At 47.2% G+C, this 27,133-nt stretch overlaps 1 protein-coding gene across 1 annotated transcript in view; it reads left to right on the plus strand.

The window, feature by feature from the left end:
• LOC144754215 (E3 ubiquitin-protein ligase TRIM39-like) overlaps positions 1–27,133 on the plus strand; it is a 189,130-nt gene that overhangs the window by 112,926 nt on the left and 49,071 nt on the right. Inside the window, exon 4 of the mRNA XM_078641800.1 lies at positions 16,481–16,503. Within this exon, the coding sequence (XP_078497926.1) occupies positions 16,481–16,503 (23 nt within the window). The remainder of the gene's footprint in view (positions 1–16,480; positions 16,504–27,133) is intronic.

A 27,133-nucleotide genomic window follows, 5' to 3' on the forward strand; every position in this document is an offset into this window, starting at 1 on the left:
ATGGGTTATGAGGTTCCTTGATATTCTGAGGAGGTCCCAAAAATATTTTGCTACCCGCTCCATCAGTACCCATGTGAGAGGGGAGGTTGTAGGATGTTATTTTTTTCTAGCACACAAAAACATTTAAATGTCAGTAAATGAAGTGTGCAAATAGCTCTCAATATATCAGAATTATGAAAGCACTAATGAAGCACATTATTTTGTAATTCTGAAGTGGGGTGGAAACAAATATTTTAACATGGTCAAAACGCATCAATACACTTGGTGAGGCCATTTTCACACATTGTATGTGCGCTGTATGATCGTATCAGTAAAACTGTATGTCTGGGCAAATGTAATGATCATTTCAATTGAAAATCTGTTCTCTGTAATTGAAGTGCGCTACCACACCATGCATACACCACTCTGCGATACTCTATTTCACTCTATGCTAGTTCACTGTACAACACTCTACTCCATGACACTCTACTGTCCTCCCTGCCACTCCACTTTCCGACACTCTATGCCATTCCATTCCATTCCATGACCCTCTATGACACTATACTCTGTTCTACGCCCTGCCACTCCACTCTCACACTTTACTTCACTCTGCGCCCCTCCACTCTGCGCCCCTCCACTCTACGCCCCTCCACTCTGCGCCCCTCCACTCTGCGCCCCTCCACTCTGCGCCCCTCCACTCTGCGCCCCTCCACTCTGCGCCCCTCCACTCTGTGCCCTTCCACTCTACAGAACTCCTTGGCACCTCACTCTGACACAACACTTCAGAACGCTCCACTCCATTCCACGCTACTTTATGCAACTCCACTCTGTGCCACATTATAACACTACTCCACTGGGCGCCACGCCATTGTGACACTATGCTGCTCTTTTCTGACATCCTATGACCCTGTGCTCTAAGACACTCTACAATAATCCATTCTATGCCACTTTACTCCAATCTATTTCACTCTCCACTGCGCTACTCTCCTCTCACACTTTACTGCACTCTTCACTATGCCATTCCGCTCTACGCCCCTCCACTCTACGATACAGCAACCTATGGCACCTCGCTCTATGACACAACACTCTAGAATGCTCCACTCCTTTCCACGCTACTTCATGCCACTCCACTCAGCGCCACGCTTTAACACTCTACTCCACAGGGCGCCACGCCATTTTGACACGATATGCTGCTCTTTGATGATTTCCTATGACATTCTACTCTGACACTCTACAATACTCCAATCTATGCCACTCCCCACTATACTATACCACTCCACAACACTCTGCTCCAAAAAGCACCATGCCATTGTGACACTATATGCCACTCTTCTCTGACACTCTACAATACTCCATTCTATGCCACTTTACTCCCATCTATGCCACTCCACTCTTCTACTCCACTCTCACACTTTACAGCGCTCTATGCTACGCCACTCCACTCTATGCTTCTCGACTCTACACTCCTCCATTCTACATCACTCTACACCCTTCCACTGTCCAACAGCCAGGTTACATTTCTCTAGTGATGTGGTATCATATACGATACAAGCCGTAAGGAAGATACAGCCGTACAGTAAGTCAAGCATCTCATTACCTCATGCTACAGTAATAGATGGGGCGGATACAGTCTTATTCATCCCATTCAACATAGTAGATATGGGCTCTCTATGTTTACAGGAGTTTATCATCAGATTTTTGGAGTAGCTTAATTGTCTTCTTCAGGCAAGTTCACCTGCTTCCCCGCAGTGTGATTAGAGTGTCTTAGTGCGACCTCTTCAGCCTGGCCCCATTGAGAATGTGAGTTTGCCAAACTCTGACCAATTGGAGAGGAGGAGCCTCCAGTAAATGGCAACAGCTGTCCTTGCAAGGACCATAGATGAATCAATTAAACTGGTTATGATTTTGTCTGCCCTTGGCCTAGGCATAAGGTATAGCACCCTGACATCGCCATCGCATCAGTACCTGGACCGAGTCCCCTACCTGTGTATGGAAGGGAACCACCTGGAGGCATAACCATACCCTGTGATAGAAGGAAGCTTTGGGTGCTCCTGAAGCATGCAGAGCATTTTATGCAATCTGGCTGAGGAAGTTAGTCCGGTTCTGATAATTCCACACCCAAGGCCTCCTTCTATCCATTTATTAAACCAATCCCATCTACCCCCAAATTCAGCCTCATGGATTGGTAAATGTTTGAGATCCTGGTCCTAGCTCCTCCCCATTTCAACCATGATGTGTGGTCTGCTCACTGGGTGCTTGTTCCCATGTGGCTGTGAGCGCTCTGTATAGCGCTACATGCCCCAAGAACTGATAAACTGTACTCCTCCCTGATGTCGGTGAAGGCCATGAGGGATCCTGAGTTAAAGGGGTAACCATCGTACACAATGCCAGCTTCTGCTCTGATCAGACGGGTTACCTGTGGCCAATGTACACTATGCCAGCTCCCACTCTGATCCCACGGGTTACGGGTGGCCAACATACACTATGCCAGCACCCACTCCAATCCCATGGGTTGTGAGTGGCCAACGTACACTATGCCAGCTCTCACTACCATCTGACGGGTTACTGGTGGCCAACCTACACTACGCCAGCTCCCACTCTGATCCGACGGGTTACGAGTGACCAACGTACACTAGGCCAGCTTCCACGGGTTATGGGTGGCCAACGTACACTATGTCAGGTCCCACTTCGATCCCATGGGTTACTGGTAGCCAACATACACTATGCAGCTTGAACTCCGCTTTTGACAAGAGAGCGTTTTAACAGGTGTGTAAAGTACTCTGCTTGGTCCTCTGTAAATCCCTGTGCCAACAGTGCCTGGCAGCCTTCAGCAGAAGTGGGGTCCCCTTCAAAAAGGTACCCTCCCAAGAAGTCCACTATGGATCTTAGAGGTGAGATATCCCCCACCCCCCAAGAAGTCAACTATGGATCTCCGAGGTGAGAGATCCCCCTCCCCAAAGCAGTGATAGGATATCTCACCTCTAAGGAGCTTGGCGGGCGCAACCAATACACCACCCACTGAGGTTGAGTAAGGTTTACTGGGACTCAAACTCGTGGACACCACAAGCCTCCCTCTGCAAGTGGTGGGGCAATGTGAGGAATGGCCCTCTACCCCTCCCTGAACTCCATATTATTTCTATCTGCAGGAACTTAAAGTCTGGAAAGAAATGCACTGGAACTACCAATAGTATCTTCGAAAAGCATAAAGCATGTGAGGTACAAGCCCCGCTTTAAGAGGCTTCCAGGGCTCCTCGCTGAACCCGGATAGCACATTCTCTTGCACCCTAAAACATCGACAACCGGTATTTAAGGTAGAAGGCTTCAAGTCTAAGCCTTGTGCATGCTGCGTGGTAACACTGGGACCTCAGGTATGTACCAATGGGAACAAACGGGACTTAGTAATATTGGGTTTCAGCCCAGAAATGGTTACAAACTGCTCCAGCTTCAGAAGTGTCTCAGGGCTTCTAGAGTGCACCCAACAACCTTCTCCTCCCACCTCGCCCCCCTATATACAGCAGGATGACATCCTCGTACAGTGAAATGATATTAGACTGATAATGTCCCTTCAGCTCATATCACCTCTCCAACAACCACCCCATCTTGCACTCGTGACATGCCAGGGGCTCCGTAGCAACGGAGACCAGGAGGGGCTAAAGGACATCCTTGTCTCGCGCCTCTCCGCATGGACACTTGTTAGAATAATCTTCTTGCTTTCTTGATTCCTGCTGTGCAGTCCTCGTATAAGAGTCATGCCCACCCTTGGAACTCCGAACCCAAACCTGCACCCCCAGAGAACTGGCTGCAAGTAATGCCAATTAACCAAGTCAAATGCTTTCTCCATGTCAGACACCACTGTGGCGCATACACACAGTCCGATTCCACACTGGAGACACCTACATTCCCTGAAGGCCATACTCCTGACCAGACCACATGGACTTTGATCTGAGTGTACCAGACCTGGGAGATCCCTGTGTAATCTATTTGTTAAAACTGTACCAAGTACCTTGTAATCGGAATTTTAGTATCAAAGGTGCCAGTAAGAGGTCGAGTCTAAAGGATCACAGACAGTTCTGGAGCTTGGTAACACTCTCCTCCAGGGTCGTCAGTGGGAGCTCATTCCCCTCAGGGGCTGACGTGCACAACTCAAGGAGTTGCTGCGTTAGTTTGTTCTGGAAGTATTTATAGAAATCTAAGGGGGAGGCTGTCGCTACCCAGTGTTTTACGTCAGGGCAGCTGATCCACCATGCCGAAAAGGCAGGATTCCTACACCAGACAGATGGTCCGATGATCCCACACGACAGGCGTCTGCTCGGGGGAGTGTCGCCCAATGCAGAACCATCTCTCCTTGCAGGGGTCTTCTCCATGTTGTCCCCCCTGCCAAGGAAGCCAGAAATCATGGACCTTGGAGTTCAGGTGTTTCTCTTGAGCAGCACTTTGTGGCTCCTGACTCTGGTCAAAGAAACTCCTGGCTCAAGACCTGATTTTCTACTGAGGTGTCTTGTAGCTTTGCCACTACAGATGCAGATGTAGGTGCCAGAGACCCATCTCTGGAGCTGGTTGCAGGTAGCACCTTAGTATTTTAAAATGTTGTGACTCATAAATTTCCGGGAGTAGAAAGTTTTTATTTATTTATTTATTTAATGCGCTTTTATATAGCGCGAACATTACCCGAAGGTGTCAGAGCGCTTTACATAAGAACCAGTTGCGATACATAAGGACTCAGGATTACGTGCGTTGCATAAAAGATACAAACAGAAAAACATTGCAAATGTACAAGTTATAGTCGCACAAGGAGGAGCATTCAAGGAAAGGATACAAATGGATATACTCTAAGAGTCACATAGGAATGGTAGAGAGTACAAAGGTCTACTGCATATACTAGTGATTAGAGTTATCTCTATATACAAAGATATACAAATAGTAGATTTTCTCAGGTCAAGACCCAAAAAACCAGGAGAGCAGAGTTCCATTAGGTTGGGTCGGAGGGGCACGCATTCACAACACCAAGGGAGGGTGGGAAGGATACAAGGGTATGGAGAAAAGGCAAATCAGAAAAAGGAATAAACATTTAAGGATCGTCAAGGGGGAAAAGGGGAAAGGACGAGGAAATGGACAGGATCGCGGGTCAGGGTCCAGAGAAAAGCGGCCGTGAACAGCAACAAAATGGCGGCCAGGACAAAAGAAAAACTTAAAGTAGTCCATGAGGGTGACCCAGTGAGTATGGATTAGAGTGCCAGGAGAAGTCCAGGGGAGTCAGAGACAAAGGCACGTAACGGAGGCAAGCCGTCCCACTGATTTCCCACCATTGGCTGCAGTAACCCCTGTGGGGAAGAAGGAAGCAGGAAGTGGGCGGGGACTGTTCCTTCAAAGCGGCAGCTGTCTCCACTTCGAAAGACCCCAGGAATGATCTTTCAATCTTCCTCCCTCTCTGGCAGGTTCTCTCCATCCGGTACCATGTATGTCCCCATACATTAAAGCACAATAGCCTCTCTGTGATAACTCTAATCCACACATGCAACATACGCGCTGTCCATACATGTCCCCTGCACCCTACCCATAACCCCTTTACCCTAACTTTCCGTCACAAGGGCTTCCAGGGGGTGTGTTGCAGGGTCGGATTGGGATCACAATTCGGCCCGGGCACTGACGAAAAAAGTGGCCCACATTCAAGAGGCGTGGCCCATATTTAATGGGTGTGGCCCACATTCAAGGGGCGTGCCCTTTCATGAAACACCATTTGCACATACAAGGAATGAAAGTGGGAGGATACTGTTCTTGCACAGGACACAGGGCCAAGGTGCCAATGGCCTACATGCTGAGCAACTAAAAAAAATAGCAAGGCCCCCTTTCTGTCACAAAATTATTCCAGCCCTCCAGCACAGGAGCACCTGAAAAGCATTAAAGCCGCTGCTATTACTAAGCACAAAACACAGCCAGGTAGCCAGGGGGAGGTTGAGTTGAAGCTGGTGCATGGGAAGTGCCCTCCCAGTGTGTTCTGGCAGTTTGAGTGTTTACCATTTACTCTAGTATTACCCTTGTACCTGTGTATGCTACTCTTTTGTTACTTGCACACGTCACTTTTGTCTGGTATCACACTGTATGCTACCTCTCACTTTTGTTTGCTTTAGATACTTGCTGCATGGGCTGCATGGGCCCCAGGGGGGCCGAGGTGAAAATGGCTCTAAGGCCTGAGAAACACCTGGCCCCCAGGGAGGCCGATTCTTGCAAACAATCACCCCTGCCCAGCCTCAGCTTCATTGCTTGGCAGGGCAGGGGTGTCCGGCCGCACAGCGAGGCTGCTTTCATTTTCTCTGTCTGTCTCCGTGCACTCTGTGGGCCGGTTTTGTTTTTTCTCCCCTTTCCAAGTCCACTCTCTGTGGACTGGGACAGGGGAGAAAAAAACGGCCCACAGAGGGCACTGAGGCACCGGCCCTTCGGCCCATGCCCGAATGCCCGCCTTGCCAATCCGCCCCTGGTGTGTTGTCACTTGCAAGGTCTTGGAAAATGTCACCCTTATGGATGGAATTTATTCACCACTTGCAATATTATGTGACATTCTCCATGTGCTGAGTCATGTGACACTGATTAGAATATAACAGGCAATGTAGTGTCATCTGATCCCCATTCACAAAATCAGACTGCGCCTAGTCATGTGATCTTATCACAATATCACAGTCTGTGTTTCACCTTTATTTAGAATATTGTAGACTGTGCTTAGTCATGGGATCCGAAATCTGCTCTGTCAAGTGTCTTCGTTCAGAACATTATAAACGGTGGCGTCACGTGACTCAGAATGTTATAAACCGCGCTGTCGCGTGACTCAGTTCAGAATATTGCAAACTGTGCAGTCACGTGACTCGGTTCAGAACATGAACGGTGTGGTCACGTAACTCCGAATATTATAAACTGTGATGTCACGTGACTCGGTTTAGAACATGAACGGTGTGGTCACGTAACTCCGAATATTATAAACTGTGCTGTCACGTGACTCGGTTCAGAATAATATAAACTGTGATGTCACGTGACTCGGTTCAGAATAATATAAACTGTGCTGTCACGTGACTCGGTTCAGAACATGAACGGTGTGGTCACGTAACTCCGAATATTATAAACTGTGCTGTCACGTGACTCGGTTCAGAACGGTGTGGTCACGTAACTCTGAATATTATAAACTGTGCTGTCACGTGACTCGGTTCAGAATATTATAAACTGTGCTGTCACGTGACTCAGTACTGGGGTCTCCTCCCTGTGCGACTAGCACACTTCCAGGAAAGCAACGCAACGCTGGCGGCTAGAAACGCTGGAACACTACCCAGCGAAATAAAGCAAGGAGCTACGGTATTGCTTCAGAATTGGAATTGCTTTGGAGCACTGCACTACACCACAGCAAAATCTAGCCAGGAGCTGCGATACTGCTACGGGACTTTGAATTCCCCCAACCCTGTTCCCTGAAGTGGACCTAAATGTCCCCTTATGTTGCTGCCTAGCAGGTCGGCAGACGGGAGAGGTAAAGGGCCCTTGGGCAGGGTGTTCAAGTGTTAAGTAGAACAAAGGCAGGGGGGGGAGCTGTGCTACTGGGAAAAGGGAGGCGCAGGGTCCACAGCCTCTGGCCTCCCCCCGGAGCCCAATAATGCTTGCCCCATTTGTCCTGGCCCTACTTGTTTCAGCCTTAGTAGGGGGCCAAACTGTACTCAGGTTGCTGCTGTAGGTGACTAGTAGTTCAGTACCAATCCGGCGCTGTAAAGTTGGAAACACTTGGAAAGTTTGGAAAAGTTTTAATGCACAAAGAGGTGAGACACCCGTGGTGTGAGGCTTATCCAGCACTGTTGTAGGAGACACGGTCAGCCAGCCATTGCACAGTGGAGGTAAGTGTGTTTTGCATCCCAATATAGGATACTTGCTTTATAAAAAAAAATTAGGGAAAGGATGGAGGAGTCAAAACAGTGGAACAACACATTGGCAGGAAGGAGGCCTGAGCTTCACACCCCCTACATAATCAACTTATAACTTCATAATTGTATTAAGACAAGGGATACAGACGGGGCTCCCGAAAGATGGCATCAAGGAATCCAAAAGTATATAAAGTACGAAAAGACCCCGACATCTATATTAATGAGTCTTCAATCGAAAATGGGACTTTAGCAGAGAGTATGGGCTCACCGGAAGACATTGGAAAGAGGTCCACAAAGAGAAATTCAAGGAAGAAAAGTACAGTCAAAGATACTCAATTAGGAGTGAAAGGGGGGGGGCGCTAGTGTCCAAATCAATAAAGGACTTCGTAGCCAAGCACTTTCAGAGAATGCAAACCCTAGTAAGAACTCCGACTCAAATAAAGAACTCTTAAACGAACAAGAGGTATTGGGACACTGTGCCTCTAACCAGGATGTATCATTCTGTGATCAAATGAGCTTAAGCCAAATTCATCCCAACTTGGAACCCAGATTATCTTCTTCTCCACGGATCTTCTCCATGTTCGATGGCGACGACCGGATTGTGAAGGGGGTGCTGTAAACAGTATAAGGAGTGATCAGAGAAATGACTCTGCCCCGCTATGTCTACCACCGCCAAGAGCATGGGGTAATCTGTAAACCAAGGAACTGAGTCATAAAAATGTCAGCACGGAACATTAGGCATAGACATATCAGCAACACCTTCGGCTTCAATGCTGGACATAATGTTGATGTTACAAAAAACCTTTGCAAGGGTTATTGGAAGTGACTGTGTTAAATAACAACATATTAAAAACCCATGGAACTCAATTTCAGAAAATTGTGTGGGAATTGCAAGAGATTAGGGGCCTAATGCCATCAGTAGCTAGACCGGCCCTAGACTCCCCGATTCAGGGCTGTGCCTGGGATTCTGAGCAAATGACTAACCCACAGGAAGTATAGATCTCTAGATGCCCGATGTTGGTTAAGAGATGGAGGGATCATATGAGGTATGGGTGCTATAACCTTTGGAGAAATACAAGAAGATTAGTGTTACAAAAGAGGAAGCCAAATGTTGTGATGAAAGGAAGGGGTAAAGGAGGTCCAAAGGAAAGAAGGGGTAAAAGGGCTATAGAAGGAGTGTGTAGAACCACATTAGGGAGTAGGAGGATAATTGAGGAATCTAAGAATACTCCAAGAGTGGCGAATGCGGAAGTGGGAAAAAGAAAGGTCCAATTAAAAAACGCTCCAAAGAATAGGAGGGAGGGCAAATATTATAATCGGTGTAAAAAACCCCAGGGGCGAAAGGATAATAACAGAAATTTTGCTGAGGGTGGAAGATTATCAAAAACCATATTTAGGAAGAGGCATTTGCAGGAAGTTGAAATGATTATTGGAGCCATAGCAGCAGAAAATAGTGGTAATTTGTGGTTACATTTTGGACCAGCGGAAATAGTGAAGGGGAGGAAAAAATAAGGAAAGTTATATCCCTAAATCGATCCCTGCTTTTATTTTCCTTCTCAAAATGTCCAGCTTTGGGAAAAATTGGTACTAAGGATCTGAGACGGGTAGGGTTTATCTATAATAACAAAGGGAAAGAATAACAAAGGGAAATAAATTACTTGTATACTAAGAGCTGGTCAAAGCAGCCGTCGTAAAAGCCAGAAAAGAGGTAGTGAAAGAGGGGATAAGATTAATACCAGATGGGGAACCTGGGGCGGGGGGCAGCAAGACAGGGCCTTTTTGAAATGTCATACAGGATTAAGGAAAAGACAGGTAAGGCTGATAGTAGAGAAGGAAGGGAAAGAGAAAACATAAAAATTGCTGTTGAGAATCAGGAGTTTAGTAAACCCTGGCGTAATTGGACTGCGAAAGATAGTTTGCTAAACTCGCCCCATTGGAATCAGAACGATTTTGATCATCTCAGTGATATTGATTAGGGAATTGGGCTGTCGCATAGCTTGAAATGTATATCATGGAATGTAAATGGGCTCGTAGGTGAGACAAAAGTCGGAAGTATAAAAAATCTAGCCCAGGTTGCAGATATTATTTGTTTACAAGAAACATGGCTATGCGACAACACCCCTGTAATTGAAGGCTTTGCCCAACTGCATAGGCCCGCGAGGAAAAAAGCTTTGGTCGTCCTGCCGGGGGGATCATGACACTCACCTCGACTAGGATTATGAAAAAGGTGATGTCAGTAAAGGAAATATGCAAAGGGTTTGTTGGTCTGTAAGGTATCCCTACTGGTCATAGAAAGGAAGTGTGAACACCTGGTAATTGTGAATGTTTACATACAATGGGGCTCCAACGTGGAGTTTGAGGTTCAAATGGGGCATTTCAAAGAAGATTTGCACATGTTGTGTCAAAAATTAAAAAATGACATGATCATTGTCATGGGCGATTTTATTCATAAATTAAACCCAAAAAAACAAGATCCCTGGGTTAAAGAACTTAAACAGCTGTTTTTCCAAATTGCACATCTTCTAGACAAGATGTAACACTAGGGAAATTCTTGGGGTTAAAGGGGTTGTTCTGCTTAAATGGTGGATTGGAAACTGACTGCCCGGCCAAACAGTTCTTCAGGATAGGTACCCAACTTTTCCCAATTGACTATGTATTTATTCACGCTTAGAATTTCGCTCTAATAAAAGGGTTCCAGGTATCCCAGAGTTGAGGCAGCAATCATAACACCCTGCGCTTTGAACTAGCTAGGGGGTCGATAAGCCACTGTGAAATGGTACTTCCCCAACAATTAGAGTACTCCAAACTCTTCACAACAAGATTGACAGAATACATCGAAAAGCTAGCTAGCTTGCAGCAGAAATTAAATAGGGAAAACGCAAGGGTTCAGAAAGTGGCGTGGTTTGCGGAAACGATAGAATAGAAGAAGTCGTACAATGCCTTAGAGTAGAATTAAAAAGTAAAAATGTTTGCCCAAATGATAAGCAAACCATGCAAGGAAGATAATTAGACTGGCTCCACTCCAATAAGGAAGCCTACCGAGGGTCGGTGAGAGCATATAAATCTGCGCTGAAACTCACTAAAGCCTCCTACTACGATGAGAGGATAAAAAATGCCACCAATTCGGCGAGGGAATCCTATCTCATTGTCAAAGAGCTCCTAAAAATACCACAACCCCCCCACAGGACCCTTTGACTCCGAAATCTCCCACATCCTAGCCTCACTCCCGCAGCCTAGCCAGCTAACCGACAGGGACAACGCTGCGCCTGCCACCCGTCCAGGAGACACCTCTCACCCACAGCTGACCGCTTTCAGGGCGGTTTCGCTGGACGAGGTTGGAAAGACTCTGGCCAAGGTAAAAAGCGTCTCCCCGTGCGACCCTGCTCCCATGAGATTCTTGCAAGCAGTTGCCCCTGCGATCGTGTCCCCAATCATGGAGCTGATCAACACCACGCTGTCCCAAGGCTCCGTCCCTCCTAGCTGGAAGGGGGCGGTAGTTAAAGCCCTTCTTAAAAAACCCCAATTGGACCCCACCGATCTGGCCAACTACAGACCGATCTCGCTCCTCCCGGGCATCAGCAAAATGGCCGAGAAACTGGTCAACGCCCAGTTGTCCCAGTTCCTGGAATCCAATAACCTGTTGCGTCAGTCCCAAACTGGGTTCCGTCCCGGCCAAGGCACGGATACCGCCCTCCTCGCAGTCATCGAGGAGGCAAGGTGCATTCTAGACTCAGGGGGGTCAGTGGCAGTGATCCTCCTGGACCTGAGTGCAGCCTTTGACACGGTGAACCACCGTGTCTTGCTCCACCGGCCGGCTGGCCAGGGCGGGACTCTGGTCGGTGAGAGCATATAAATCTGCGCTGAAACTCACTAAAGCCTCCTACTACGATGAGAGGATAAAAAATGCCACCAATTCGGCGAGGGAATCCTATCTCATTGTCAAAGAGCTCCTAAAAATACCACAACCCCCCCACAGGACCCTTTGACTCCGAAATCTCCCACATCCTAGCCTCACTCCCGCAGCCTAGCCAGCTAACCGACAGGGACAACGCTGCGCCTGCCACCCGTCCAGGAGACACCTCTCACCCACAGCTGACCGCTTTCAGGGCGGTTTCGCTGGACGAGGTTGGAAAGACTCTGGCCAAGGTAAAAAGCGTCTCCCCGTGCGACCCTGCTCCCATGAGATTCTTGCAAGCAGTTGCCCCTGCGATCGTGTCCCCAATCATGGAGCTGATCAACACCACGCTGTCCCAAGGCTCCGTCCCTCCTAGCTGGAAGGGGGCGGTAGTTAAAGCCCTTCTTAAAAAACCCCAATTGGACCCCACCGATCTGGCCAACTACAGACCGATCTCGCTCCTCCCGGGCATCAGCAAAATGGCCGAGAAACTGGTCAACGCCCAGTTGTCCCAGTTCCTGGAATCCAATAACCTGTTGCGTCAGTCCCAAACTGGGTTCCGTCCCGGCCAAGGCACGGATACCGCCCTCCTCGCAGTCATCGAGGAGGCAAGGTGCATTCTAGACTCAGGGGGGTCAGTGGCAGTGATCCTCCTGGACCTGAGTGCAGCCTTTGACACGGTGAACCACCGTGTCTTGCTCCACCGGCTGGCCAGGGCGGGACTCGGGGGTACCGCGTTGGCATGGATAGAGTCATTTCTGTCGGGCCGTTCCTTCCAGGTTTGGGATGGCAACTCCCGCTCTGATTCCCTACCGCTGACTAGTGGGGTGCCCCAGGGGTCCTCACTCAGTCCCCCCTATTTAATGCCTATATGGCTCCTCTAGAGGACATAGTTGCCCCCTTCGGCATCAAGATTGTGAACTACGTGGACGACACGCAACTGGTAGTCTCGCTCTCACACCTTGACCACCACCCAGACAATCTCCTGCACTGCCTCCAGGAAATCCACCTCTGGATGTGCGAGTCCTCACTCAAACTCAACGGGTCCAAAACTGAAGTCATGCTGATGGGCAAGAAATGGTCAGCAATCCCATCATCTGTTTGGCCCGTTGCTCTGGGTGAGGTGCCCACCCCGAAGAAGGAAATCAAGAGTCTGGGGGTCTGGCTTGAACCAGACCGGTCTATGAAAACCCAGGCAACCAAAACAGCGGGAACCTGCTTCGGACTCATGCGATCAGTCCGCAAGATCCTCCCGCTGCTTCCTCTCCCATCTAGGAAACTCTTGGTTCAAGGACTGATCCTTGCACGATTGGACTACTGCAATGCCGTCTATTTAGGAGCCCCCTAAAATACTCTGGCCAAGCTACAACGTACCCAAAATGCGGCTGCCCGACTGCTGAAGAGTCTTCCCTCTAGAGCCTCTGCCAGACCAGCGCTTAAGCCTCTCCACTGGCTGCCAGTGCGAGAGAGGATCGAGTTTAAGGCAATGTGCATTGCCCACAAACTCCTCAAGGGTCAAGGCCCTTCTATTCTTAGAGACATGGTCACCCCGTACAAAGCCTCGAGACCCCTGCGCTCGGACACTGAGCATCTGGCGAATGTCCCTAAATTCAGGAGGGTACGCACTGGAGGGCGGCGTTTCTCAGTAAAAGCATCTTCTCGCTGGAACTCGCTCCCCCGCTGTCTGCGGCTGGAACCCTGTTACTTACGCTTCCGCAAACAGCTTAAAACCCCTCTCTTTCCAAAATAAGCCCACTTCCTCCTCTGGCCAACTCAAGTTCTCACAGCGCGGGGATGCCTCCGACCCGGACTCTACAAGTCGTTAAAAAAATAAATACGTTGGTTTAATTGGGAATGTACAGCTAAGAAAAGATTAATATGGAAAGAAGAAAGGTGAAGAATAAAGTATGACCAGGGAAGACCGTTAAATCTGATTTAAATTGAGAAAGAATATAAAACGTTAGGAATCAGAAGAGGATTTTTAAAGAGAAATGTTGAGCTAATTTGCTGGAAACAATCAATGCAAGAAACATACGTACGTTCTGGAAATTGATACAGGATGCATCTGGACAGTCCCCGGGGGCTTTGACCGGTGTAGTGGAAGAATCAGCATGGGAAGAGTACCCAGGCGAACTGTATGGGACAAGTGTAGTGTCTGCTGGAGGCAATACTCGACCCTGGGGAGCGGCTGTGGAAGACTTAAAAGCTCTCTTTACAGTAGAAAAGGTAAAAGACACTATAAGAAATTTAACTTTAACCCGGGCAGCGGGACCTGACATCCTCCCGGCCATTATAATAAAAACTCAGTTAAATTGGTGTGCAAAATTCCTAACCTATATGTTTTTGGCCAAATTGGACTCTGGGCAAATCCCCAATAAGTGGAGGAGGGCGGTAATTAGACCAATCCATACAAATGGAGATAGGAAAGCCCCGAAGAATTACAGATTGATCAACCTGCTGGACATCGGGGAAAAACTATTTGCCAAAATAATCCTGAGCAGCCTGAAGGATTCAGTGGAACATCGGTCGATCATGCCGGTGGAACGAAGGGGTTTTAAGGAAGGACACTCTACAGCTGACCACTGTTTCACCCTACGGGCAGTGGCGCGGAAGTCTATGGAGCAGCGAGGAAAGCTATGCTGCTACTTTGTAGACTTGCGCACGGGTTTTGACCTGGTTGATAGGAGTAGCCTCTGGGAGACCCTAAGGAAAGATGATAGCCCCAGAAGTGTTCCTGGCTGTAATCGAGGAGTTACATAGCCAGAACTGGGCCCAAGTCATTAAGGATTCAGCGGGGGCTCTGACACCGAAAATAACAATTAATAATGGTCTAAGGCAGGGCTGTGCATTTGCCCCCTACTCTTTGTCATATTCTTGGCAAATTTGCCAACTATCTTGGCAGTGGATAGAAGTGCTATCTCAAACATGAATGGGAAACAACTTTCCTGCCTACTGTATGGCGATGATTTAGTAATTCTCAGCCAGACAGCGATGGGTCTACAGAGGAAGTTAGATGCTTTTAGTGAATACTGTGCAGCTAAGCAATTAACTGTAAATATAGATACAAATATGGATTAAAAATACTGTGTTTTGGAAAGGGAGACTAGAGGTTTACTTGGTACCTGGGCCCAACCAAATTGGAAAATGTGAATGAGTATAAATCTAACGGTGTCTGCTTTGACAAGTCTCTAAAATGGGACACGCATTTGAAGGCACAGAAAGCTAAAGCTCTCACATCAGTGTATGGGCTGAAAAAATGTATCCGCATCTATGGGAATATGTCCCAAAGACCATTGTTGAAAGCGTAAAATGCAATGATACCCCCGCAATAACAATATGGAGCAGAAGTTCTGTGCTTAAGTGGTAAAATCAGTTGGGATGTTGAGGAAGGGAAATGTATAGAACCTTAAATGTCATTACCGGGCTCCTCTATGATCCAGGCAATTAGATTAGAGCTGGGTATGACATCATGGAATGTACAGGTGCAAGTGGCCCTTTTAAGTTTCTGGCAAAGATTGGGCACAGGAGAAGACATGAAAGTGTCACAATGGTGTAAGAATGAGTCCCAGCCTAGAGACCTAAAATGGGCCAAAGAGGTCAGAAAGAAACTATTCTCGGTCTGTAAAAATTTAAAAGTGAGAATTGATCAGCAGACTCTTCTATTTGAAGTAACAAAGGGTGAACTTAAAAAAAAGTAGGGAAGGAAGTATCTAGGTTGGAAGATATGGGGTACCTGGGAAAGAAAGAATCTGTGAAATTTATGATGAACAGTTGGGAGAAAGAAATCTGGTACCCCTACCTGGACACATTACCCAACCAATGCCTCGGAGCTGAAGTTCTAAAATGGAGAGTAGGCATTAATCATTGTGTATCGAATGGGAGAATAAAATCAGTAATGCTACGACTTGATAGCAAATTCTCATGAAGGCTGGGCACAAAATGTCCTAATTTACATATTATAATGGACTGGCAAAAATTTCTACCATTTCGGAAATTGTTTTTATGCCCTATTGTTTTAAAATATGGTGTTGCTTTGATTTTCCAAGTGAATGAACATCTCATTGATATGCCGAACCTTGATAAAGCAATAGTCATTGCAAAGTATATGAAGGTTGTAAAAGGGTCTTTCTTGGAAAAAGAAATGGATGGTTGAAAGATACGCCAAAAGTTAGGATGGTTATTGATCTTAAATAATTTTTTGCCTGATACTTATCTTTAGAAATACATCTTAGAATAGAATTTTATCGATTTTAGAGTATTATGTTTATAGGTATGTCTATGAATTATATATGAAGTACTGTGTAAATTGAAAGGAAGTAGGCGGAATCAGACTATTACAATGGTGTTGTTGAAGATTTGTAATGTAGTGATGTTAAATTATTTATTTAGAGTTGCCATGTTTTATGTTGTTTAAAGACCTACGGTCTAAATAAACGTGTTTTTGACTGACTGACTGACTCCGTTCAGAATATTATAAACTGCACTGTCATGTGACTCAGTTCATAATATAATAAACTGTGTGGTCACATGACTCAGTTAAGAATATTACAGACTGTACATGAGGAGGTGGGAGCAGCTGTCCAATGTCTTCTAACCAGAGATGGAAATATTTAATGAAGCTCATATTTGCCAAACATTCACTCCTAAAGCACTGTCACAATTTAACATCATCTGTGAAATCTGATTTCACTGTGTTTGTTTCTCTCTTTTGCAGGATGTCGGAAGCACTCTAAGCAGGTAAGGCTGGTTTATTATCCTCCTCTCAGTGTGTAAGAGTTTGTCTATCCGCTACACATATATGAGTGAGCCTTAATGATGTCTTCCGTTGTGTAGTTACAATGCAATCTCCTCACAGGACTTATGGATAAACGACCTCTGGACCACATAATATAATAATGTGAGATGCCGCTGGACCATACAAAATCACTGTCCTTTGTTTTGTCACAGATTTGCAAACTAACCTTACAGTGCTTATTAAAAAATGTATAAAACAAAAAAGGGAAGAAAAAGTATATTAAAAAAACTGAAGTCTCCAACTGACCGATGTTCCACTTGAACTTGTGGTTATTAATCAGGTAGAACACTAGGATGGTTATTAAGCGGGTAGATCGCTAGGGTGGTTAGTATGTGGGTGGTTCACTAGGGTGGTTATTAAGTGGGTGAATCACTAGGGTGGTTATTAAGCGGGTAGATTACTGGGGTGGTTATTAAGCGGGTAGATCACTAGGGTGGTTATTACGTGGGATGATCACCGGGGTAGTTATTAGTGGGTGGATCACTGGGGTGTTTATTAAGTGGGTAGATCACTAGGGTGGTTATTCAAGCTGGTAGATCACTAGGGTGGTTATTAAGCGGGTAGATCACAAGGGTAGGTATTGAGAGGGTAGATCACTAGGGTGGGTATTAACCCCTTCGGTGCTGATGACGGCCGGGAGCCGTCATGGCACACAGTGCTCGTGTGCTGATGACGGCTCCCGGCCGTCATGACTGCACCCGCGATTGGAATGTGCCGCACAGGCGCAGAATCGCGGCCGCGCCCAAGGGGTTAAGCGGGTAGATAACTAGGGTTGGTATTAAGAGGGTAGATCACTAGGGTGGGTATTAAGCGGGTAGATCACAAGGGTAGGTATTAAGAGGGTAGATCACTAGGGCGGGTATTAGGCGGGTTCACCATTAGGGTGCTCTCCACTTCACTGTCCAGCAGTCTTATCTCTCCTCCCCAGAGTCGACCACCCAGTCACCAAAGACTTGCTGAAGCCTGTTCAGTCATCATAACCAGGACGTCAGGCATTTTGTGGAGATAAAGTCCTGTGTATTACATTCATCTCTTTTTAACCAATAAAGTTGAACCGATAGATGCATTTTAAGTGTGATGCTGGACTCTAATCGCTGGTGCTATGTCTAGTCTCTGCGCGCTAACTGTGGTCCAGTCAACTATCGTGAGTCGCTTGGACTACGGCAATTCCCTTTTTCTGGGCTACACGATAGATATAACCTCTGGTTGTGAGTGTGCCAGCTGCTGCCATTTGAAAATCCACATGCGGCACAATCGTGCTACACATTTAAAACCTGTGCCCATACCTAAGGGGTAAATTTATCCAGTAGTGAATCGGGAAGGTTACATGCGGAGCCTTACGAGCTCTTCAAAAAAAAAAAAAACATAATGTTGTACAGGCACAGAGGCCTCTCTATACCCCCTAGTGCTGGGTGCGAAGCAGGCAATTCTCAGTGATTGTGGATGCGTAAGGTTTTGTACCCAGGTATATTAATAACCTAATTTTGTACAGGCACAGAGGCCTCCCCCGGCCCTAGAGCTTGGTGTTGAGCAGGTACTCCTCAGGGGTCGCGGATGCGTATGAGATTGTACCCAGGTACAGCGCACTGACTGATCCCTCTGTATCTCAGTGCATGATGGCGAGGATTAGAGACTCTGTGCCTGAAAATAATCAATCAATCATAGCGCAAATGCATAAGCGGATCCTCTGGATCCCTCGCTTGATCAATTCCCATGGGATCCCTGACAGGAGCAATGGCCAAGTAGATCCTATGGATTCCTCACAAAGAGAATGCACAGACAGATCAAATGTATCCCTCTCAGGGGGAATGCACAGGCAGATCCAATGCATCCTCAATAGGAATAATGCACAGGCGTATTCTATTGATCCTCCATAGGTGGAATGCACAGGCAGATCATATGGATCATTCACAAGTGGAATGTGCAGGAAGATTCTGTGGATCCCTCAGAGGAGCTCAAGCAGATCCTATGGATCACTCACGGGAGGAATACACATGTACATCCTGTGGATCCCTCGGAGGAAGAATGCACAGGCAGATCCATTGGATCGCCAAAGGAGGAATGCACAGGCAGCTCCTATAGATCCCTCGCAGGAGGAATGTAAAGGCAAGTCCTATGCATAACAACACAGGAGTAATGCAGAGGCAGATCCTATGTATCTTGCATAGGAGGCATGCACAGACAGATCCTGTGGATCCTTCATAAGAGCACAGGCATATCCTATGGATCACACACAGATCCTATGGATAACACACAGGAGGAATGAGCATGTACATCCTTTGGATCCCTCAGAGGAAGAATGCGCAGGCAGATCCTATAGCTTCCTCACAAGGAGGATGCACACGCAGATCCAATGTATCCCTCTCGGGAGGAATGCACAGGCTTATCCTAGGGAGCCTCCTTAGGAGTAATGCACAGACGGATCCTATGGATCACTCACCGGAGGAATACACATGTACAGCCTGTGGGTCCCTCAGAGGAAGAATGCACGGAGAGATCCCATGGATCACTCACAGGAGGAATGCACATGTACATCCTGTGGCTCCTCCATTGGAGGAATGCACAGGCAGAGCCAATAGATCATTTAGTGGGTAGCATACACAGGCAGGGACTGTGTGCTGGTCTCCTCAAGGTTCCGGAGCAGTGAAGAAGGGGTTAAAAGTGGGAGAGACTGTTTGCCTGTCTGGTGCTGTAATCCAGGTATGCGCACAGCAGTCTTCCAAACTGCAGTTTTTTGGCATTCATATTTGCTGTAAATAAAATGTACCATTATCCACTTTAATGGTGCTCCGTGTGGTGACCCTGAAAGATGAAATGCTGAGTTTACCTTGCTGGATTTCACATGTGTGTCTTTAAGATCATGCACATGTGAACTCATGGTGGCAATAAAATTGAGGATTTATGTTTTTTGTCGGGGTTGGCACTCCAAGTTTCTAGAGCAGGGACGGTGGGGTTTTAAGTGTCAGGGATGGTGTGTGGCATTGTTGTGTTGAGGGTGGTGGCAGTAACTCACTTCTACTCTCTAGTGTGGAAGGTGTTTAATAATGATATAGTCCAGGACCAACAGAATCTTGTTTAACCTGTTGCTTAGCCTTGATGTAAATATGCCAACCACCTCTTCTAGAACACCCACTCTGTGGCTTTGCAGATTGCACAACTGGTCTGCTCAGCTACGACTGCTCCTAGAGCACCCACCTCTTAGCACTCCGTGGCATCACAGGATGCATGCTGGTCTCAGAGGTATCCGCGGTTCCTAGAAAACCCACAGGTATAATGAATGCTGATCTGATGGAGGTGCCCGTGTTTCCTCGAACATCCACACACAGGAATCCTGCCGGTCTTATAGAGGTAACCGCGGTTCCAGGAACAGTCACACACAGGATGCATGCTGGTCTGATGGTAGTCACCTTGGTTCCTAGAAAATTCATGCGCAGGGTGCATGCTGGTCTCAGAGGTAACCACAGTTCCTAGAAAACCCACACGTAGAATGCATTTTGGTCTAATAGAGGTACCCGTGCTTCCTAGAACACACAAACACAGGAATCCTGCTGGTCTGATTGAGGTAACCACGGTTCTTAGAACACCCACACGCAGGATCCATGCTGGTCTCAGAGGTAACCGCGGCTCCTAGAACACCCACACACAGGATGCTTGCTCGTCTCAGGGGTAACCGCAGTTCCTAGATTTCCTACACAAAGGGTGCATGGTGGTCTGATAGAGGTGCCCTTCTTACCTAGAACACCCACACACATGATGCATGCTGGTCTGCGAGAAAACCGCGATTCCTAGAATAGTCACACACAGGATGCTTGCTGGTCTCCGAGGTAACGGCTTTTCTTAAAACACCCACAAGCAGGATGCATGCTGGTCTGATAGAGGTAACCACGGTCCCTAGAACACCTGCACACATGATGCATGCTGGTCTGATGGAGGTAACCACGGTTCCTAGAACACCCACACGCAGGATGCATGCTGGTGTCCGAGGTAACCATGGTTCCTAGAACACCCATAGTGGTCTGATAGAAGTAGCCACGGTTACCGGAACACCTACATGCTGGTTGCCTGCTGGCCTCAGAGGTAACCGCGGTTCCTAGAACACCGACAGGCAGGTTGCATGCTGGTCTGGTCTTATAGAAGTAACCGCAATTCCTAGAACACCCACACATGATGCATGCTGGTCTAATAGAAGTAACCCTGGTTACTGGAATACCTAAAGCCTGGTTCCCCATGGCCTTAGAGGTAACCGCGGTTCCTGGTGTCATGTCCCTTAGGATAGTCCCACCATGTACATATCAAGCATATACACTTCTGTCCCATCCACACGAACATAACGGTTTTGCATAGGTGACCTTTTACCTAGTATCTTGCTTCTGTCTCTTCGACACAGAGCTCTCATTACAAAATCATAATCCCTGTACCTGATTTACATTTCCATGTCCTCGGGCACAGCAGATTTACCTTGTACAAGGTTCACCACTTCTTTTTACTATCCATGGCAAACAGCCAGCTGTGCATGACCTTGTTTAGAAAAGGATTAGCAAGGATTAACGGTTGTTTTCAAAAACATATCGATCCTAGAAGAAATCCTGGAGTGTCCCTTTTGTATAAAAGACCCTTATTCCCCCCTAGAAAGGGGAACTGAGACTCTGCAGACTGATCCTTCGACAGGCAGAGACCTGAAATCCCTTGTGGAGTGCCATCCTGGACGCAGAGACGGGGTACTTCATTCAGAACCATCAAGTGAGGGGTTAGCACTTCCCCGGGGGTTTCTTGGCGCCATTAGGACATATTCTAGCACTCACATATGCGAGCTTCACTTGCATATCTAGGATAGGTACATTTTGGTAGGCTTTGCGCTGTAAGTGTACGCCAATGCTACTATGTTATATAATATGCTTTTATTCATCTTATTAGTACTATGGTAGAAATGTATCTGTACTGTTTACGATATTGGTGCTAGCGATTACATTTGTATGCTCCTGTCTTTTTGATTGTCGCAGCAAATATGTTCCACACTAGACTGACACTTGAGCAATAAATAATTATTTAAATCTTTCTAATCATCCTGTGTGTAACCTGAGAAAAGTAAGCACGAGTGACTGAGCAAAAGATACTGTATTGTTTTCCACAATGTAAATGTGTGTATACTTGTAAAGCGCACTATCACCTTAAAGGTATCTTGGCGCTGTATACCGCTGTGGAACCCTTCCTGGCTTTCCCTGTGAGATGCCCCCTTACTGGGCACCTCCAAGGGAAGGCCAGGCATCCTAGCGCTTTCGGGGCCGTTGTGGAGATTAAGCAAGCTATTGCCCAGAGTTGCAGAGTGGGACCCATGATTAGAGTAGGCACCTAGGCGAGAATTATCAAGTCCGTGGACATTGAGCCCAAGACCCTGCCGTGTCGGGAATTGAACCCTGGTCCTGGGCCAGACCTCTGCCTCAGGGTCTGCCGCTCTAATCGGTGAGCCACACTTCTCCACGATACCTGAGGAATCCGTGTTGTCATGTTCAGTGGTTGCCATATACTACATACACCACTGTAGAATACAGGGGGGTTGTAGTGGCACCGTAGAGCTGGCTGGTATAACGGCTGACTCATCCTGGGAGTGTGTCCAGAGTCTGGCAGCACATCAAGCCCACAGTATAGGTCATTCAAAACACGCAGGTCCTGGGGGGGTCCTAGGAACTACACGACATGGCGCACAACGTTGGTTCTGTTCTTTTATTAACATTAAAATCTGTGTAGTTCAGTCGTTCTTCTCAGACAGCCCTACTCACATTTTTCAGAGACGTCTGAAGTGGGAACGATTATCCACCTCAGCTGAGAAGGTACATTCTGTGTATTGGCGGAAGGTTTTAGACCAGCTTGTAAGGATTAAAAGTTCCCATATTGTGCTAAACACTACCTCTTAAAAACTTTACTTTCTTCTCCTTTGAAAATGACTGCACCTGCGAGTAGCAGTGGAGATTCGAAGAAGACAAATTTGCTAATGCTCTTAACATCACAGAAAACTGTCGACAGGCAGTAACTATGAGATTATTAGAACATGGCGTACCTGCAACAGGTGGCTTTGTTACTTTTGTGATTGAGGCACACAAGGTGTTCGGATCAGAGGTATTCTATTCATGGGTAAAATTCCCGCCCGCAGATCCACAGACACTTTTTTTTCATGAATACATTGAAGTGGATCCACGAGCAGAATACATCCCATATGAGGACATTGAAGTCACATTAACTTACCAGCAACATACAAAATGGTTTAAAGGAGCACTAAATCACACAACCTCAGTCGTGAGACTTGGTCTGCTCAGCATAGCAGGAGCGATATGACCGGTCTTAGCGACTTACACTCCACATCCTGAGAGACACACTCCCAGTAGGGGAAGTGCGTGCACTTTACAAAGAAGTCGTCAGGCTATACAGACAAATTGTCCAGTTCGTCATGGGAACACTCAGATTACAACCTGCGAGAGCTGCTCCACCAGGTACAGTTCAGACTCCACATACACGAATAATTAGTCCACAGACACTAAAAGCAGTAATGGGTGCGTTCCCATCAAAAAAGGATCAAGTTCCATTCTGGAATGCCCCAAAAAATTGCACAGTTGGGGGCAGTATTTCCTCACACGGGTCCGCAGGAAAAACACAGAATGTTAACAATTTGTTTGCCAATGGGAATGGTTCCCTCAATTGAGGATTGTACCACATGGGGAACAATCTTTGCTGCAGTTTATATTAGAATACACAGTACTCCTTCCATAGCAGTTATTCCTGAAGTATTTAAAGAGATACAGAATTAGTAATGGGCAGGACCTGCTCTGGATTTGAGGATGAAACTGACGGGTAATTTTGACCAAGTCTTGGCAATTATGCTAAGCAACATCAAGAGGTAAGCAGGAGCTGTGGCTATACGCCAACGCTTAAGGGAAACAACTCCTACAAATCAGGAGCGTGCATTCCCTAAAATTATCAAAGGAACCTAAGCTTCACTAGGTAGATCGTTTGGGAGCCAAACTAGCGAAACCACAAATGGTGGGTAGTTCTCATAAAGAGAACTCTAAGCAAGCACTCACTTCTTCTAAAAAGAAATGGGATAATAATCAATCCAAAAATAATAATAAAGTGAACAATTCACAATCCAGGGCTGGTTCTCCCCAACAGGAGTCCTCTGAAAAGAGGTACAACCTTAGGAATCATGAAAACATTAGAAAACCTGACAGGTATCGGAATACTGATACTCGTTCCTTTCAGGGTTTATCAAAAAGCTCAGAGAGGGAAAGACGGTCAGAAAAAAGGACTGAAGACAGACCAAAGGGAAAACATTGAAATTCATATTTCATTATCAAACAGGAAGAGCAACCTAAAACAAAGACTCCATTCAAAAAGAAGAAAGTAGTTGGACGGAAAGTTTGAAATGCCCAGGTTACTGAGGACTCCGCTTCTGAACGAGGAATGGGCTTTGATGATGCTAGACTGCGCGGCAGAACTAACAATAGCTCACCAGAACCTGAAGGAATTTCTGGTGACAGCAGAATTGAATGAATACATCACGGTGGAAACATCTGATACAAGAGTGAATGTCTACACTAAATTAATCTCCAAATAGAGGGGAACATATATAAAAAAAAATTCAAGGTCTCTTGTGGGAAAATTTGACATACGGATCAATCAATCAATCAATATGTAAAGCGCACTACATACCTGCCAGGGTCTCAAGGTGCTGGGGGGGGGGCGCTGCTGATCGAACAGCCAGGTCTTGAGTATCCTCCTGAAGGTCAGCTGGTCTTGGGTCTGTCATAGGCTCAGTGGGAGGGTGCTCCATATCTTGGCGGCGAGGTGGGAGAAGGATCTCCCACCGGTGGTTGTTCTTCGGATGCCTGGGAAGGTGGCAAGTGAGAGGTCGGCGGAGCGTAGCTGGCGGTTGGGAATGTAGAAGGAGAGCCGTCTGTTGAGGTAGACTGGGCCGGTCATGTGGAGTGCCTTGTGTGCGTGGATGAGGAGCTTGAAGGATATCCTCTTGTTGACGGGGAGCCAGTGCAGGTTTCTCAGGTGGGGGGGTGATGTGTCCGTGACGTGGTACGTCGAGGATCAGTCGTGCCGAGGCATTTTGGATGCGTTGTAGTCGTTTGATGAGCTTGGTCAGGGCTCCCGCGTAGAGGGTGTTTCCGTAGTAGTCTGCTGCTGACGAGGGCCTTGGTGACTGTCTTTCTTGTATCTGTCGGGATCCATCTGTAGTTCTTGCGGAGCATGCGGAGGGTGTTGAAGCAGGAGGAGGAGACGGCGTTGACTTGCTTGGTTATTGGGAGCGTTGAGTCGAGGATGATTCCCAGGTTGCGTGCGTGGTCGTGGGTGTCGGGGCTGCCCCCAGTGCCGTCGGTCACCAGGAGTCGACCCAGGCTGAAGGGTTGGAGCCGAGGATGAGGACCTCCTTCATGTCAGAGTTCAGCTTCAAACGGCTGCTCTTCATCCAGTCGGCGACGGCCTTCATTCCTTCGTGGAGGTTGGGTTTGGTGCTGATGGGGTCCCTGGTGAGTGAGCGGATCAGCTGAGTGTAGTCAGCTTAGGATATTATGTTGAGGTCTTGCTGTCGGGCTACATGTGCAAGCGGGGCCATGTAAATGTTAAACAGCGTTGGGCTGAGGGAGGATCCCTGGGGTACGCCGCAGATGATCTCGGAGGCTTTGGAACGGAATGGGGGAGGCAGACGCTCTGGGTTCTGCCGGAGAGTAAGGAGGTGGTCCAATCCAGAGCCTTGTCTCGGATCCCTGCGGTGTGGAGGCGTGCGTGTAGTGTGCGGTGGCAAGAGGTGTCGAAGGCGGCATAGAGGTCTAGGAGCATGAGTGCTGTGGTCTTGCCATTATCCAGCAGGGTCCTGATGTCGTCGGAGGCGGCGATGAGGGCAGTCTCGGTGGTGTGGTTGCTGCGGAACCTTGACTGGGAAAGGTCCTGGATTCTGTTTTCTTCGAGGTATCGGGTTAGCTGTCTGTTGGCGGTTTTCTCGATGACCTTGGCTGGGAAAGGGGGCAGAGGGATGGGCCGGAGGTTCTTGAGGTCTCTTGGGTCTGCCGTAGGTTTCTTGAGTAGGACGTTGATCTCTGGAAATGTCGCGGTCTCGAGGTAGAGATTGATGACGTTGCGCAGGTGGGGTGCAATGGAGCTGCTTGCTCTGTTGAAGGCTTGGTGATGGAGAGCCTTAGTGGATTGTGCGCATGGTCTTGATGGTGTCATCAATGCTCTCGCTGGTCCAGGCTAGCAGGGTTCGCGGTCAATGGTGTGCAGAGGGTCTGTTGTGTTGCTGTCTGTTGGGGCTGTCTGGGTGTTGAAGCTGTCGTGGATGTCTGCTATTTTGTGGTGGAAGAAGGTGGCGAGGGAGTCGCACAGGGCTTGCGACGGTGGGATGTCGGTGTTGGAGCTGGGGTTGGAGACTTCCTTCATGATGTTGAAGAGCTCCTTGCTATTGTGTGCGTTGTTGTCGAGGCGGTCTTTATAGGAGGTCCTCTTGGCCGCCCTGATGAGGTGGTGGTGGTTGCAGATGGCGTCCTTGTGTGCTTTGTGGTTCTCCGGAGTTTCTTCACTGTGCCATTTGTTCTCTAGTTTCCGGCAGGCTTGCTTGGAAGCTAGGAGTTCTGGGGTGAAGAAGTGGGCCCTCTTGCTGGTGTCCCTGTGGGGGGGTTTCTTCAGCAGAAAAAGATTGGCTGCCTGATTTTGTAATGGATTGCCCAAATGGTGAATGCGTAATTTTGCCTGCTTTTTCCGACCTCGTTCCTGTTTCCTTAAAACATTCATACGTGCAGGAGTGGGCACAAGCACTAGCTCTGGCATTATACTGCAACCATGTAGGGTGGAACGTGGAGTCAAAACACCATGAGATCCCGTTAAAAACTATTCCAACTCCACAGAGACTGTACCCTATTAACAAGCATTGGCATAGCCAATAGTTCTCGCCTTTGGGACTGAATAAGTGTTTAGCCATGCAACAGTTAATGTTGTTGCAGTAAGGATATTGTGCTGCATACCTAAATACTTATAATGTCCCAAAGGCGAGACCTATTGGCTATGCATTGGGGGGCCTTATAAGTGTTACGGTAGAGTTATTGACTTTGACAATGTTTTTAAGCTGTGCTGTAGAGAAATGTGGCTGTTGTGCAGCATGCTGAGAAGTTGTATTTAAAAAGTGTCAGAAGCATTTTAGTTACTTTATATTTGACCAAGAAGGCATTATGTCCAATTGAAAGACCATAATAAAAAATGTATGTACAACAATAAATGTGCAATGTTGGAAACTTGTTTTTGTCTAGTCCAATGCTTATTTGTGAAAGTTTTTTTGAGGGGGCATAAACAATTGGAGGTTGAAGTTTGTGAACTAGTACCAGTATTATAACACTAGCAGCGGTTAGATGCTAGGGGAGAATCAATGGAGGTGGTGGTGGTGGAGGTGGTGGTGGTGGTGGTTAGAAGAGTTGATAGAGTGAATGAAGGGGATAGAAGGGGGAAGAGATTACACTAAAAAAATATTTTCTGCAAAGCGCATAACCTAAAACATTTGCATATTTCATTTTGAGTAAGCAAACT

The sequence above is a fragment of the Lissotriton helveticus genome, chromosome 5_1 (assembly GCF_964261635.1).
Source record: "Lissotriton helveticus chromosome 5_1, aLisHel1.1, whole genome shotgun sequence".
In the NCBI taxonomy this organism is placed as follows: domain Eukaryota; kingdom Metazoa; phylum Chordata; class Amphibia; order Caudata; family Salamandridae; genus Lissotriton; species Lissotriton helveticus.